At 42.1% G+C, this 17,000-nt stretch overlaps 1 protein-coding gene and 1 long non-coding RNA gene across 20 annotated transcripts in view; one reads left to right on the top strand and one right to left on the bottom strand.

The window, feature by feature from the left end:
• SACM1L (SAC1 like phosphatidylinositide phosphatase) overlaps positions 1-17,000 on the top strand; it is a 74,862-nt gene that overhangs the window by 45,961 nt on the left and 11,901 nt on the right. For 14 of the 19 annotated variants that reach the window (XR_007479851.1, XR_007479863.1, XR_007479864.1 and 11 more), the window contains exons 14-21: positions 2,378-2,516; positions 4,582-4,651; positions 4,768-4,840; positions 5,866-5,959; positions 6,079-6,171; positions 6,840-6,897; positions 13,131-15,459; positions 16,121-16,216. Coding sequence is in view for 3 of the 19 variants with exons in the window: in XM_012538265.3 (XP_012393719.1) it covers positions 2,378-2,516; positions 4,582-4,651; positions 4,768-4,840; positions 5,866-5,959; positions 6,079-6,171; positions 6,840-6,897; positions 9,989-10,125 (664 nt within the window). In the remaining 16 variants the exon portion in view is untranslated. Of the gene's footprint in view, positions 1-2,377; positions 2,517-4,581; positions 4,652-4,767; positions 4,841-5,865; positions 5,960-6,078; positions 6,172-6,839; positions 6,898-9,988; positions 11,834-13,130; positions 15,460-16,120; positions 16,249-17,000 lie in introns of those variants that run through there. The other 5 variants (XM_012538265.3, XM_004283839.3, XM_033413209.2 and 2 more) reach the window with 3 other exon arrangements.
• LOC125965665 (uncharacterized) lies at positions 11,103-14,853 on the bottom strand. The gene is made up of 2 exons (XR_007479874.1): positions 14,747-14,853; positions 11,103-13,264 (listed from the first exon to the last, which is right to left on the bottom strand). It is a non-coding gene; the product is annotated as an uncharacterized LOC125965665 (long non-coding RNA).

Genomic DNA, 17,000 nt, shown 5'->3' with positions numbered 1-17,000 from the left:
TCTCACTGTTGTGGCCTCTCCCGTTGCGGAGCACAGGCTGCGGACGCGCAGGCTCAGCGGCCACGGCTCACGGGCCCAGCCACTCCGTGGCATGTGGGATCTTCCCGGATTGGGGTACGAACCCGTGTCCCCTGCATCGGCAGGCGGACTGTCAACCACTGCGCCACCAGGGAAACCCTGCTCAGCTTTAAAAAAAAATATTTTTATACATATTGTCATCAGCTATAGTTAATTAAATCTGCTTTTTTTTTTTTTCTCTTCTATGAGGTTTTGTTTTGAGCATAGCTAGTGAAGGGGGGTTGACCTATATGATTATTGGGGTAGAGAAACCTTGTCAGAGGGGTTACTTCCTTGGGTTTATCTGTTAATTATTGCCCCACAGAGTGTAAGAAAGAAGGGAGCATTGACACCAGAATCTTTGTCCCTTGCTCTCACTGTGTTCCACAGGGACAGTAGACATTTCACCTGTGACTTTCAGATGACCTCTCTGCACATATGTTTCCAGGGATTTTGGGGGAAGTGGAAAGAATCTGGGCTTTGGGGTCCTACACAATAAGTTTGAAATCTCAGTTTGCCTCGTATTAGCCATGTGACCAAGGAGCAAGTTAGTTATCTTCAAATCTTGATTTCTCCATCTGTAAAGTGGAGATAATAATACTTATCTCTTAGACTTGTATAGTTTAAGAAATAATATTTATAAAACATGTAGTATTTAGTTTATAAGTACTAATGGGGTGCCAACACTCACATGCACTCTATATATACATACTCTAATCGAACTTCACCAGTTTGGCATGAACCTCATGTAGAGTTTTAGTCTAAACACATTCTTATAAGCCTTTTTTTTTTTCTCTGCCACACCTCACGGCATGTGGGAACTTAGTTCCCTGACCGGGGATCGAACCCATGCCCCCTGTATTAGAAGCACGGAGTCTTAACCACTGGACTGCCAGGGAAGTCCCTTAAGCCCTTAATTTTAAGGTCATGATTTTTAGCCCTTGGTGAATCTATTGTGTTTCTCCCTCACTTTTTGATTTTGGGGAGTAATTGCAATAAAATTAATATTATCTAGTATTCATTGTATTCTCTGTCCCATACACTCTGGCTAAGCACTTTATATGCATTTTACATTATCTCATTTAAACCTAAGAGCGGCCTAATGGTGATGCTGTCATCTCCATTTCGTGGGTGAAAAAAATTTAGGCTCTGAGAGATTAGGTTAATTACTTAAAGTTACACAGCTAGTAACTCGCCTGAGGAGCTAAGGGTAGCAAACCAGTTGTTTGCTGCCAAAGTCCATGCTCTTTACTGCCACACTGTGTCAACATTGTCAAATTTTTGAGTTCATAGAATAATCTGAACAGATTGTTAAAAATGACAGAAACACAGGAACTGGTAACCATGGTTGGCTCCAGTGCAGATATCTGGGTGGTTCAGGGGAGAAAGGAAAACGGATTTTTCAAATAATACCCTATTATACCTTATAAATTTAGTACTATTTGCATATATTACCCTTCTTTTTTAAATTAATTCATTTATCTATTTATTTTATTTTTGGCTGCGTTGAGTCTTCATTGCTGTACATGGGCTTTTCCAGTTGCAGCGAGCGGGGGCTACTCTTCGTTGCAGTGCATGGGCTCATCACGGTGGTTTCTCTTGTGGAGCGCGAGCTGTAGGCACGCGGGCTTCAGTAGTTGTGGCTCACGGGCTCTAGAGCGCAGGCTCAGTAGTTGTGGCTCCCGGGCTTAGTTGCTCCGCAGCATGTGGGATCTTCCCAGACCAAGGCACGAACCTGTGTCCCCTACATTGGCATTCTTAACCACTACACCACCAGGGAAGCCCTATTACCCATTTTAAGAAGGGATTTTAAAATATTTTTAATGCACAATATCCAGCCCTTGCTTCAGAGAGTCTTACTCAGTTTATTTCAAGGCCAAGCATCCTCATTTTTAACAAACATCTCAGGGAATTCTGATACAGATAGCACAGGGGACTGTGCTTCAAGAAATCCCGACATAGGGGGCATAGGTGCAATAATTATGTCAAAGGAAAACCTCTTCTGGCCTTAGGGAAACACGGTGATGTCCATAGCCATCTTTACAATACTCCCAACTGTCCCTTTTCACATCTCTTGGGTGAAGTGACCTTGATGCTACAGTTGTTTTGCGATAGGGGCTGTCTTGCCTCTTCTGTTCAAACTTCCTTTTGGTCTTTGGTAATCAAATATACCTGAACTGTACATTTCCCATGTGACCTTTTAATTTAGGTTTAATTCAGTTTTAACAATGTCTCTGACATGGACCTGTGTTATAAGAGGTCTGTCCTTAGTAGGCTTGGCTGACTTTGGTATGAGAGTGTTTATATAAATATGTTTTAGTTATTTTCTAGTGGACTCTGACGGCAAGGTGGTGACTAACCAGGAAGGCGTGTTCCGCAGCAATTGCATGGATTGTCTGGACAGAACTAATGTGATCCAGAGTCTGTTAGCTCGTCGTTCGCTTCAGGCCCAGCTTCAGGTACAAATGCTTTTTTTCTTTTATCAGATAAACAATATAGCAAAAAAGAAACTTCATCTTTAAAAACCAATAACAAGAAACATTCACATGCCCCCGTCCTAACCCAATTCTTTTTGGTTTTGTGTCTTGCCATCCATGGATGTACACTTTGTCAATAACCATGGTCAGTGTATGTACAGTTTTAAATTTTGCCTTTTTGCTCTAGCATTATATGTGATCATAGTTTTTTTTTTTTTTTTTTTTTCCGGTACGCGGGCCTCTCACTGCTGTGACCTCTCCTGCCGCGGAGCACAGGCTCCGGACGCGCAGGCCCAGCGGCCACGGCTCACGGGCCCAGCCGCTCCGCGGCACGTGGGTTCCTCCTGGACCGGGCCACGAACCCGTGTCCCCTGCATCGGCAGGTGGACCCTCAACCACTGCGCCACCAGGGAAGCCCATGACCATAGTTTTTAAGAGGTGCATTGTTGTGCTATAATTTACTAAGCCATTTAGGTTTCTATATTTTTGGCTTATAAATAAGGATATAGAGAATATACCTATGTATATTATTATTAGCTTGAATTATTTCCTTTGGGTTAACTCCTGGGTTAAAGAGAATATATACTTTCCAAGAGGGTTATACCAGTTACCCCTAAGACTAGCCAGCAGTGAAAAGTGAATCTTGCCAGCATTAAATATTTTTATTTAGAAAGGTTTTATTTCTTCTTTAATAGTACAGAATAGTACCTCAAAAGTTGTTTTCGTTTGCACCTCTTTTATTGTTTGGCAAGGGATATTAACTCTCAGGTATAAAGTTTCTGACACAGCTTTGCTTTACCAGTAAGACTGTGTTGTTGAGAAAGAATAGGTATAAATATTTTCTTCTCTTTATATTTGGAATTAAAAATATGTATATCCCAGATTTCCAGATCACATTGGCATTTGATGTAGGGAGCAAACAAAATGCATCCCAAGTGGTTTCCTGCCTAAATAATTTGTAAACATTCAACTTTGTTTATGACAATTTTATGGGACTCAGGGCAGAATTATGGAGGGAAAATACCTCCCCAAGTCCTCAAGTAGGACATACCAAAGGAGTGGTTGCCCTCTTTGAGCATTCTCTAGCTTGTATGGTACTGTGTCCTTGTCAGTCTGTTGGATTTATTGTACTTCAGAATATATTTTTCAATAGAAACAATATTAGGAATGGTTGTTTCCAAGGCTGATTAACAGAACTCTATTTAACTAGGTTTTGTAATCTGTATTTAACTAATATACATGCTGAAAATAGTATTATAAAACCTAACCAACCTTCGGAGAGTCTTTGGGCAGGAACCTCTCTAGCCTCAGTGCCAGCTAATGTGGGGACTCCAATTGTGCCTTTCCCCTTCCAGTGAGGGCAGGTCATTGAGCATGGGCAGGCCCCATTCTGAGGGAGAGAGAGCGAGATGTCATTTGAGCTGAGCAGTGAATATGGTGGTTCTAAGAGGGTAGCGGGTCTGAGACAAAGACCAAGGCAGGAGTTCCTAATCTGTGGTCAGTGAACTCCAGTGGGGAGTCCATAGAGAGCTTCAGGATGCCCAGGAGTCCTCTGAGATGATATGCAAAGGGCTGTTTGTGGGGAGGTAGGTAGGTAGTATTCATCCCAGTTCTCAAAGGGTCCCAGGGTTAGGGGATAAGTTTGGAGGTCAGAAGTCTGGAGATGGTGAATTGTGAGGAGGTAGAGGGGTAAAGTCAGTGGAAGGTTGGGGGTGGCAGGAAAGGAGGTAGTAATGGCTGGAATCCTGCAGCAGCCTTCCCTCTCCCCCGTCCTTTCCCTTCTGCCCCTCTCTCTGAGTTTACAGTCTTGCTACTGTTCCTGCGGTGCTGGGGCTCAAGGGAGAGTGGGGGCTATGGGCAGAAGGAAGCCCAAAAAGAGGCTTTTGCAGCCTGGCCTGAGCGGGAGAGTGCTGTGGTCCCCGTGTACAGGGAAAGCATCTCCCACCTACAGCCAGGTGACAGATGATCTGGGGACTATGCTTTTTCTTCCTAAGTCATATGTGCTGAAATCTGTTATACATAAACATAGGTATGATTCTTATTCCAGAGACTAGGAGTTTTGCATGTGGGACAAAAGCTTGAAGAACAAGATGAATTTGAGAAGATTTACAAAAACGGTAGGTAATTTCTTTAACAGAGGCAAGGTTACTCAAAGTTTGAAATAAATAATTTGGATTTAGAGCATTGGTTGTTATTTTAATCATTATCAGCTGATTTTTACTTTTTCTCACAGCCTGGGCTGACAATGCAAATGCTTGTGCCAAACAGTATGCGGGAACTGGTGCCTTGAAGACTGACTTTACCAGGCAAGCCATGCTTTAAAATCACATTCCAGACCAGTGGTTCACAGTTCTGGTGCATAGTAGATCACTCGGGCAACTTTTAGACAATAGCAACAGCAAACCACCAGTGCCTGGGCCTCATTTCAGACCGGTCAAGTCAGGACTGCAGGGAGATGGGGCTCAGGCACTGGTGTCTTCTTAGCATCTCTGGGTGATTCTGATGCACAGTGGGGGTTGAGAACCATGGCTCCTTAGCTTTTCTCAAAGCTTACTGTGCACCAGACTCACCCCAGTCCCACTCAGCAGGTCTGGGGCAGGGCCTGAGATTCTGTATCCAGGTGGTGCTGGTGCTGTTTTCAAGGACCACACTGGGTAGTGAGAGGTTAGAATGTTTTGAATTTGTTACACATGTGGTTGGGTCTTTTTCTGCTATATGGATTCCCTGGGAGCAAGATAAGCTTTCTAGTCTCTTTGCTGTTTCATGCCACTTAACCTGGGCTGTGTGTTTCTCTTCTTATTTCTTGTCTTTGCAAGTGGAACTGAGCATTTTTCCTCTTTGTGCCTACTTTGGTAATATTTTAGAAATAGGATACACATTTCTTGGACCCGATATTGGTTTCTTTTGTGAGGTGTCTCCTTCATATATTCAGGGATTTTTTTTTTTTTTTTTTTTTTTTTTTTGCGGTATGCGGGCCTCTCACTGCTGTGGCCTCTCCTGCTGCGGAGCACAGGCTCCGGACGCACAGGCTCAGCGGCCATGGCTCACGGGCCCAGCCGCTCCGCGGCACGTGGGATCCTCCCGGACCGGGGCACGAACCCATGTCCCCTGCATCGGCAGGCGGACTCTCAACCACTGCGCCACCAGGGGAGCCCAGGGATGTTTTTAAAAAAAAATCTTTATAATTCACCTATCTCCATACCACATACTTATTGGCTGTAAAACAGTGTGAGAATTTTATATTTTTGCATACTAATGCATAATTGCATTAATGCATAATTGCATATTAATGCAAATCTGTAACTCAAAACTTAACCTCATATTTAACCAGAACTGGGAAGAGAACTCAGTTGGGACTTATAATGGATGGCTGGAACTCACTGATACGGTATTACAAGAACAACTTTTCTGATGGATTTAGACAAGTAAGTTTGTTATTTGATGCTAATTTTTGGTCATTAGGTGGCTGTATCTTTGTACTGTTCTTCTGTAATATAATCATATCTAATTTGGGAGTTACTAATTTCCTTTTTTTCTCTTCTAGGATTCCATAGACTTATTTCTTGGGAACTATTCAGTGGATGAATTAGAATCTCATAGTCCTTTAAGTGTTCCAAGGGATTTGAAATTCCTGGCTGTAAGAAACGTTTATGTTTTTCAAGTTGTTAAAAGCATTGTGTCTGAAGTTAGAGATGGTGCCAACTCCCCTTGATATAAAACATTGTATGTTGTTCTAAATGGAACATAAATATTTAAGTGTCCCCAAGGAGCAGATCAGGGAGAGGAGTAAAATAACTTTGGAATGTTTGTCTTCTTTCAAACTTGACTGTCTTTGGCAGATCCTTTTTAAGTGAGAACACAGACGCATGGGGAGTGTGAGGGCTTCTCATTTCTGGAGACTACTCCCCTGAGGTTCAGGGATTGCCAGAGGCAAACTTGTGACCTTGAAGTTGACTCCTCTGTTCACAAGACTTTTCAAGAGCCTCTCTGGGGTCTCATTCCAGTGGGCAGGGTGTCCTGGAGTGGAGGGGCCTGGTGTCTGGGTTCTCATCTGGGCAACCTCCCTCTGCTTAGCACTCCCTGGTTTGGAGCAAAGCCATGTTTTTTCAGATCTTTTAACCTGTTCGAAGATTTGGGCAGTTATGATCAAAACTGTAAATAATGGTGTTTTGCTGAAAGAAAGATACTTTGTATATTAGATTGCAGAAGGGTTTTATTCTCTTTAAAGCAAAGCATGCATAACTGATTGTACAACCATTGATTAGCATCTTATGTGATGGTTTCTCTTTCCGTTTTCTTTTCCAGTTGCCTATTATCATGGTTGTCGCCTTTTCCATGTGCATTATCTGTTTGCTTATGGCTGGTAAGTCTGCCCTTGTTTCACATTCTTACAGTCATTTCTTAGAATGTTGAACTTTCCTGTACAGCGTCTTAAGTTTGCGCCTATTCAGTACTTGATGTTTCCCTATTGAATTGAATGAGTTAAGTGCGCAGGTGGGAGGATTAGTCCTTAGATGTGACAGAAGGAAAAATGTATACTCAGTAGCTTGATACTTTTTTTTTTCCACTTAAGCTTTTTAAAATATTTTTTTCTTGCTATCAAAGTAATACATAGTAATTACAGAAAATACAGTTGGGCAAAAAAGAAGATAATGTTATTTATCCTCTTGCCTTTCAGAGATAAGCTAATTACTCTTAACATTTTGATGTTTTAATCTAAGTGTGTATTTTTTTCAAAAGTGAGATACAAATTTTTTTGTAATCTGTTTTTTCACTGAGCAATATAAATATTTCCCTGCGTTCTTTATTTTTAATGGCTGCACAGTATTCCATTAATGGATGTATAATTTATTTAACCAACCACCTATGTTGGACAAATAAATGTTATTATAGATGAATACATTACTTCTTAAATTTTAATAGCGAAATTGCCTAAGAACCTGAGCTAACAAAGTCTTTATTGGTTTTCTTTTCTCTCTCAATGTTTTTCTGTGTTACTAAGTTAATGGAGACATTTTCATCTTAAATGCATGTTAAGCAGTGTTCAGTGCTCTGGGAGTTTGAGTCTGTAACACGTTGTATTGTGCCTCGAGGTGCAGCCTTAGGCACCTCCAGTCACATCCTCTATCCTGAATTCGCTGGGCTGACATTTCTCTGCCTGGCTGACTTCTGCCATCCTCAGGCTCTCCTCTCATGAAGTGTCTCTCTGTTCTCCCACACAGACCTCATCTCCCCCTTTCTGATTTCCACAGCATTTTGTGTACCTCTCTTATAGCACTTTCTTCTTTTAACCTTGTAAGCACCTAGGGATTTCTTCTTCAGAGGCGCTGTACTCTTTGGGGTCCTGAATGCACCCAAAGTGTATTTCTGTTTGTGTGGTAGTGATTTGCATACTCATTCGTCTTTCTCACTGAATCAGCAACTTTTTGAAGGCAGAGATGGTGTCTTACTCATTGTTTTACCTCCTGTGTCTGGGATACAGTTTTGCCCTCAGTAAAACTTTGCTGAATTAAGGACTCCTCACCCCCCCCCCCACCCCACACTAATTCTGCCAGCTTCTTGAGGGGAGGCTCAGAACCTGTTCATCTCTGTAATCCCCTCAGTGTTCAGCAGTGTAGGTAGTCATGACACAGGGAGGAGCTGTCTTCTTGTTACTCTAGGGCAGGGGTTAGCAGACGTTTTCTGAAGAGTCAGATAATAAATATTTTAGATTTTGTAAACTATATACGGTCTCTGTTTGCACAGTTTGTTTTTACAGTTCTTTAAAAATGTAAAAACCATCACAGTGCAAAAACAAGCCGAGGACTCTCGAGTGCAGCATCACTGTGCGGCGTGACTAGGGGGTCTGTGTCACATTTGGGGCAGGAAGGAAGAGGACAGGACCAGCTGGCATGTGCTGCTCACGGTTCAGTTCACACCCTAGATCCTTTGACTTCTCTCTTTAAAACATTGCCCATTGGATGCCATTTTCTGGGAACCACTCCACTGCTGAATTAGTTTTGTTATTTTGGTCTTTTTATATACTTACATTTCCCTGTGGAACCTCTGGAAAGGCAGGGAGATCAAGACCAAGACTCAGCCTGAACAAATGGACCATTCCTTTGGGGAGTGTCCCAGAGTGGGCTTGTGAGGAACTGCTTTTTTCTTTATCCAAAAAGAGTTTTAAAACCCAGAGCTGTCAAAATTAGCAGTTGTGGAAATTTGAATGTTTTCAAGTGAAAAGATACTGGATGCTGTGGTTAGTAACATCTCATGTCAGTTAATTGTTGTAAAGTAATGATATTTGTGGTGTTTAGGTATGACAGTGTCTGATTTCTAGCCCCTACTTTGGTATTTAAGAGAATAGCAAATAAATGCAAGCATGTTCTCTGACAGCTTATTAGGAAAGTGTCTACACCCTGATTTCCTTTCTGGTGTGCCCTCTTAACTGGCTGTTGACCTCTGCATGTTTCCCTGTCAGCAGGTGAGGCCAGTACTATTGCAGGAGAGAAGCAACACTGGGTTCACCTGTTCAAGGAGTTGAACAAAATAGACCTTTTCCCATTGGCCTGCTGCTTCCTTCATGTACTCTAGACTTTGAAAAAAAGTGCATCTCAGGAGAGTTGTGTTAAATATGTTGTATTTATTGAGTTTTGTTTTATACACTTTATTTTTTTTTTTTGTTTTTTTTTGCGGTACGCTGGCCTCTCACTGTTGTGGCCTCTCCCGTTGCGGAGCACAGGCTCCGGACGCGCAGGCTCAGCGGCCATGGCTCACGGGCCCAGCCGTTCTGCGGCATGTGGGATCTTCCCGGACTGGGGCACGAACCTGTGTCCCCTGCATCGGCAGGCGGACTCTCAACCACTGCACCACGAGGGAAGCCCCTATACACTTTAATACATAACTTTTCTGAAGCATGTATATTTGTAAAGTTATTTTCCATAACAGAAAAACCCGAATGAACTTTTTGGCCAACCCAGTATTTTTTGTGTTAGCGTTTTGGTAGTAGCTGATACCTGTCATAGATAGGACTATGAACTAAACTATTAGTAATAATTTCTTATAATATTAAAGTATATAATCTAAAACTAATAATTACTATTTGCGTGATATAACCTGAAATTAGTTTAGTCAAGCGGTTCTCAAAATGTGGTCTCTCGACCCATAGCATCAGCATAATCTGGGAACTGGTTAGAAATGCAGATTCTTGGACGCCACCCCAGGCCTGCTAAATGAGACAGACACTGGGGTTCAGCCCAGCAGCTGATTCTTTATCAAGCCCTGAAGCGGATTCTGTTGCCAGCCAGAGTTTGAGAACCACTGTTTTAAACCTTAATTGAGAGGTTCTTATATTTTTCCTTTGGATGTGTTTGTAAACTTTAATGTTGTCAAGATGTGCTAAACGGCTGAAAGCTGGATCTAGTATCAATAAAATGACTTGTTATTTATCAGCTCTTTGTTTTTAAAATCAACAGGTGACACCTGGACAGAAACACTGGCATATGTGCTCTTCTGGGGAGTTGCAAGCATTGGAACATTTTTTATTATTCTTTACAATGGCAAAGATTTTGTTGATGCTCCCAGATTGGTCCAGAAAGAAAAGATAGACTGAATTTGTGTCTGTGGAAAGCGGCTTGGCTTGGAAGATTCCATTATGCAGAACTGGAGTCTTTACTGACCCGCTTTCCACGTCAGCCCAAGGTCTTTTTAAATCCTTTATCCAAAAGCACATCTTGCGCTTTGTGTGGGGGTGATGACTTAGAATTGATCTGATGTTACTGCCTTGATGATCTCTTTACTATTGGGATGGTTATCATTTGAAGCTATTCTATAATTAAAATGTAACCTCAATTCAGCTCACGGAATGGAAGGAATCTATTCATTGTCAGTTTAATCAGCTGTTGCAGAATAAGTAATATATTTAAAAAAAATCTAGCTTCTTTCCTTATTTAAAACAGTGAAATTATTTTTCTAGCTCAGTTTATTGTCACTGTAGAAGCAGTTTCTGTTAGCAAGCATACTTTTCCATACATCTTTGGACTTTTCTTTAGTTTAATAATAAGCTAAGTCTACTCTGTTTATAAAATGTCTTTTACATACATCAAGTAGTTGGACGAAATAGTCTGTGACTACATGTTAGGAAAGAGGAGACCAGGGTCTGGTGTTCCTTTGGAGCTTCAGTTGGGCTGCTTTATGAGTTCAGTCAGCTTGAGCTGTGCAGTTTAAGTGTGATGAAAAAGGTTCAGGTGTATTTTATCTTTTTTAAAAGGTGTAAATGAAATCAAAGAATGTGAAGTCTCTCTCTTATGCTAGAGGTCCAAAGCCTCCTCTGTTTTCAGGATTGCCCCAGTGTGGAAAATGCCCTTGGTTGGTCAGCTCCTTCATTCTGGACCTTTCGGTTTCTTGGGGGTCTTTCATGGAGACATGCAGGCCTCTGAGCGGGTCTTGTGCTGAATCCAATGTTGCACTTGGAGGCAGCAGCTGCTTTTCCACGCACGGTAGTGTCGATGCTTTTCCCTATTTAAGGGTTTTTGTTAGCTGTCAGTAAGTCTAAAATTTAGTGCTTCCAGGTAGTTACAGCTCTCCAAATCAAGGACCAACTTAAACTTTAATTTATGTGAAGAAATAAATCTGAAAAAATACACTCTAGAAGCTGTGCATAGTTCTAATTATAAGTCAGACTGTATATTCAAATTGTAATTATGAGGTTTAAAAATTAGAAAAGTATGTAAGGAAGTATAATTGCCACTATTTTAAAATAGTTCAATTAAATACTGCTACAATATTTGTGTTGTGCTTGAAAATATGTACAGTTTTTTCAATGGTAATACCTTTTCCTGTCCTTAAATATCTCTAAAGAGCGCCTTGATTTTAACATTACCTTTTTTCCAACATTATCTTTTATAAACATTAATAAGAGTTGTTGCTTTTAGAAACTTTAAAGGAAATAATAGCTGGAAAACCCTCTGTAGCTTAAAGTCAGTCATTAAAACTCACAATAGGGTAAGTAATTAGAACAACCTACTCTTAACTTGTAAATAAGCATAATTCGTTCCAAAGAGGAAATATCGAAACTTAGTTCATGTCTACTGTAATGTATTACTCAGATGCTACTGGGCATTTCACATTAAGAACTTATTTCAGCGACCACAACAAAGACCAAATCTGAACTGCTGATGTGGCTGTTTTGCAGTGAATGGGCTAATGTTGGTGTGTTAGATCTTAAGGTATCAATATTTCAGAACCCTGCAATGATTATATTTCTAAATTCATGTACTGTCCATCCGTAAGTGAAAATAAAATGTCATACTCTTTTCTAACTAATGTTGGTGTCATTCCTATACCTTGTTTTACAAAGGGATGTTCTTTTTTATAAAAAACATGCAAAGCAATGTGTGGTCATTATAGAAGAATTAGACAATGTAAGTAAGCAAGAAAATGAGTAGCTTCTGAAATTCTACTTTCCAATTATGGCCACTTTAAAAATTGTGTTTATCCTTATAATTATTTTTCAGTTACAGGTATTCCAGGGGAATATTTAGTATATTGTTCATTAAAAGATGTCCCCTGTATTCCCACCTCCAAATTGTAATTTCTTTTTCAAAATGATAGAGGCTCTCAACCAAGAAGTGGGACAATATGCTTATTAGAAAACGTCCTCTCAGGCCACAGGAAGATGTCAGGGAGCCCGAGGGAAATGCTGATGTAGACACCTCGGTGCCTAGGAGACCCTTGCACGTGTGTGTGTGGTGTGTGAAGGGTGTTTTGAGGGGAAGTGGCTTAAACAAGCGTTTGGGGGTTTTTCCTCCTGCTTGCCTATGAGTCCTGATGTCAGAAGTTTTCCTACTACAGATAAATTACAATAAGTCTTTAAAATATTATGTTCTTTGGCACATGGACCTCTCCACCTTGGCAGCTTGGTTCACCAAAGCCAGCAAGATGGAAGTCACAGTCTTTTTTAACCTAATCTCAGAAGTGTCATTCCCATCACTTGTGCCATATGCTATGCATTAGAAACAAGCCACTAGATCAGCTCACTCGGGGAGGGGATTACACAGGGCATGAATACCGGGAGGTGGGGCTCTCTGGAAGTCTGTTCCCACAGCCTGTAAGGAGAGAAAAATCCAAAGTCATGATTCAGAGCTGGTGCTGGAGGGAATCGGGTGTTTCCTGTGCAGTGCCTTTGAGGTCTTTTGCCTGTTTCTGTTAGATTGCTTGTCCTTAAAGATTTCTGAAATTCTTTATATATTCTGGAGAGTAATTCTTTGTTGCTTATATGTACTACATATATCTTCCTCTAGTTTGTGGCTTGTCTTTTCATTTTCTTGTGGTTACTTTTGGTGAAAGAAGTGTATAATTTCAATGGTGTTGAATTTACCAAAAATTTCCTACCATCCCTTGTGCTTGGGTAAGACAACATTGCTCAACCCCAAGGAACTTCTTTTCACATAATTTTGCTTTTTCACGTCAGGTCTTTTCTCCATTCCATAAAGTAAGGAAATGGTCTGTGTCAATCCAGGTAGATCAGATTATGCTGCGGTAACAAATGATCCCCAAATCTCAGTGGCTTTAAAAAAATGAAGACTTATTTCTCACTCATTCTGTGTATCCTTGAAGGGTCTGCTGCAGCTCTGCCACATGACATCTGCATCCTGGGACCCAGAGTGACGGAACAGCTTCACACAGAACATTACCAGCTGTCCTGGCAGAAAGAAAAGGGAGAAGTTTCTGCTTGAAGGTGACAATCTCTTCTGTTCACATTTCATTGGTCAAAGCAAGTCGCATGGCCATACTTGAAGTGATGGAGGGAGGAGAGTGTAGCCCCTGGGGAGGGACTGTGTGCTGGCATCCGACACAGGCTCCAGTTTTCTTTTCCCACTGGGTTAACGGGAAGAGTCAGCAGAGAGCCTTCCCGACTCCCTCCGTCCTGCTGTGCGGTGCTGCCACCGTCACACATCAGGCTCCCCTCCACTTGCGGGGTTTCGGCTTTCTGTTCTGTCCCGTTGGCCTGGGTGTTTTCACTGCTGAGAACCCTTCCTCACGCAGCCGTGTCTTGCAGGATGGCCTGGCTCTTCCCTGAGCTCTGGGCCCCCAGCTTCTCAGTCTGTTCGGCAAAGCATTGTCCTGAGTGTTTGGAATAACACGAGTCCTGTGTGCTCAGAGCTGTTTTTTGACAGTAGGGATCTGTGGTGAGAACCATTTGGAAACATTGGGTTAAACATAGTCAAAGACTTGTCTCAATTCTCAGACTTGTCAGAGGTTTGACTCCCCTAGAGGGTGTGTGCAACGCAGCAGCACCCAGACTTTTTGGTCTGTGGAATTTTTTATTTACAGAGCATCTCAATAGGACGATTCTGTGAAACTGATTTTGAATAAGGCTCGCATGAGGGCGAGCACTCTGGCCGTGGAGTTAAAGAAAACATGGGCTCTAATTTATATTTGGACCTCACTTGTGTGTTGAACCTGGTCTCTTAACTATAAATCCTTGGATTCTCATCCATATGGCAGTTCCCTAGGATAATACATGCACACGGACACACCCCTGCTGAGAAACCCAGGTAAATCTACAGGCGGGAGCTCTTCCTTGATGTCCAGCTCTCATCCTCTGTGTTGGACATCACACAGAGGCTCCATAAATGGGATTTCACTGCGGGGGTGGAGGGGGAGAGACAATTAAAAGGAGTTGTGACATGTTTATTACCACGAATGCCCTGGTCCTGCGTGAACTGGTCAGATGGCCTATTTGTTCTTAGCACTTTCCTTTACAGATTATTCTGAGCATAACTTCGTGTTTGCTTTTTGTTTGTTTTAGCCAAAGGCCCAGACATTCGTCTTTCTTCACCATTTTCAGTGATGCGTGCCTGTTGCCTGTTTATTTTTCTAGCTGTAGGAAGCTAAAGTCTCATCTATTAAAATATCATGTTACATTTTATGTCCTAAATTGAGCTCCTATTAGATTTCGGTTTAAACATAGACTCTGAGGTTAGGAGAAGTAGAAAGTACAGGTTGTAAGTCATGTTTGGAGAATTTAAGATGTCCTTCTCCTGACCTTTTGAGAGCACACATTCTCCTGGGTTCTGTCCAGCTTTACTCAGAACTCCATTGCCTACTGATGTCTCCTCTCTGCTTTATCCCTGTTCTAGTTATCTATTTCTGGAAAGTAATCTCACAGTGTTGCGAGTTAGGAATGGAGCCTGGCACAGCTGGGTGATCTCTTCTGTTCCAGATGGCACTGACAGAGGTCACTCAGTGACACTCAGCTGACAGAGGGGCTGGTCTCTGGTCTGCGCTGGTTTGGTGCTGCACAAGGGTGGGTGGAAGGTGGACCAGCTGGTTCTGTGAGCTGGAGCACCTCCATGTGGCTTTGCAGCACGGCAGCCTCAAGGTCGTAGGACTTCATACCTGGTTGGTTCACGGCGGCCGGAGTGAGAGTTCCAGCAAACCAGGTGGAAGCTTGCATGGTATGATCTAGCCTCTAATGTCCAATGGTGTCCCTTCCGCCATATTCTATTGGTTGGAGCACTCACAAACCCACTCAGATTCAGGGGGAGGGACACAGACCCCCTCTCTCAATGAGAAAGATGGAAAAGAACCTGTGGCCCTGTCTGGACACATGTTGGATTTTTTTGTAGGCTTTGGTCCTAAGCCCTCCTCTCCATGTACACACTTACCCCAGGTGATGTCATTTAGACCCATGGTTTTAAAATAGCATCTTGATGCTGTGACTCCCAAATACAGATACATCTAGATCGGACCTTTCCAAAAGGTTCAGATTCTAATGTTCTGCTGCCTACCTGATATTCCCACCTGATTCACAGGCATCTCAAACTCAGTATGGTCAAGCAGAGCTCTTTTTTTTTCCCCCCAGAGCTCTTGATTTATACTCTGCAGACTGGTTCCATGCCGAGTTTTCTCCATCTCAGGAAATGCCACCAGCATCCACCCAGTAAGTCAAATATTTCATCCCTCTCCTCTCAACTATGCATCCAGTCCATAAGCAAGTCTTGGCAACTCTCCCCTGCCAAAATATAACTCAGACCCACCTATTCCTCTCCATATTCATTTCCAAGTCTATGCCACCATCATCTTTCCCATGGACTTCCTAAAGTAGCTCCTGGAATAATTTTCCAAGGTCCCCATGTACAACCCTCTCCAGTCTGTTCTCCACAGCTACAAGTGATCTTTCAAGTGTAAACTAGATGACGCAGGGCCCCACGTTAAACCCTCAGGTGAGATTCTGTTGCTCTTTGAAGGAAACCGGAGCTCTGTTGTGGCCTATAAGGCCTTATATGACCTGGTCTCTGCCCACTTCTCCAAGCTCATCTCCCATCGCTCCCGTCCCCAGTCCAACCACAGGCCTCCTTTCTGCTCTTTCTCCCCTGAGGCCCTTTGCACTGCCATTGCCTCTGCCTGGACAGACCTTCCAGCAATTCCAATAACTAGTTCATTCTTCTTCAAAATTCAGTCCACGTATCTCCTCCTCGACCACCTGATTGAAGCACTGTGCCTCTCACACCATCACTTGGCCCATTTATTTCCTTCTTAGAAAAGATCACAGTCTGTAATTAATATCATTTGTTATCTATCATTGTCTTTTTCCCTTCCAGAATCTAAGAGCCATGAAGTCCAGGGACCAGAACTTTCCCCAGAGCCTACACAGGGACTGGATTGTAATATACTCCATAAAGGCTGATCTTATGCAGGTGGGCAATACGAAAGGACACATGATTCACATGTAAGAGACTGGTCAGAAAATTCTGGTTGAGAATTTCATATTTGTAGACGTACTTTTTGCCTTGCAAAGGATTGTTTAAATCGCTCGTTTTTTTTCTTCCTGACTGGATGCTGAATAGAAAATGGTTGGGTGAATTAATTCTCTTCCCCAGCTTTTCTATCTATAAAGTGGAACAGCCATAAATTAATTTTTCTATGTAGAATAACTTTTACAGAAATCTAACACAATAGTTTACACGCTCTTTCCGCCCCAGGACAGTTCTGAGGTCACACCCAAACCTATTGTGTGGGTTCTCATGGCCTCAGCCAACAAGGGATTCTGAGGTGGGCAGACTGCCCAGGGCACCTCTCAAAAGGGTTGGAAAGATTCTGCAGCAATTCGGAAGAGCTCACATTCTGTTTAAATCCACCAAATTAGAATTTTTTCTCCTAATTTCTCTTTTGGATGCTACCCTTCCTGTTATCATGTGATCCTCTTCTCATGTGATGGCCTTCATGCACTGCATTGGTGCGGTTTCACTGCATGTGAGGAAGCAAACAGAGAAGGCAGTAGAAAAGAGACCAGATGGATTCTCCTTTATTTTCCTTTTTTTTTTTTTTTCAAAATTAGCTAGTATGTTTACATAAGGAGGGAAAATCTTGTGTTGAGAGGTCTCAAAACAAAACTACATCTCATAAGTGACCAAAAAGACCTAGAGATATATTTGTTTAGGGTTTTATTTATGACAATTGCTAAAAAAACCCCAAATATTT

The sequence above is a fragment of the Orcinus orca genome, chromosome 10, assembly GCF_937001465.1.
Source record: "Orcinus orca chromosome 10, mOrcOrc1.1, whole genome shotgun sequence".
Lineage (NCBI taxonomy): Eukaryota > Metazoa > Chordata > Mammalia > Artiodactyla > Delphinidae > Orcinus > Orcinus orca.
The sequence above is the reverse complement of the archived record's forward strand: the minus strand, read 5'-3'. Positions and strand labels throughout refer to the sequence as shown.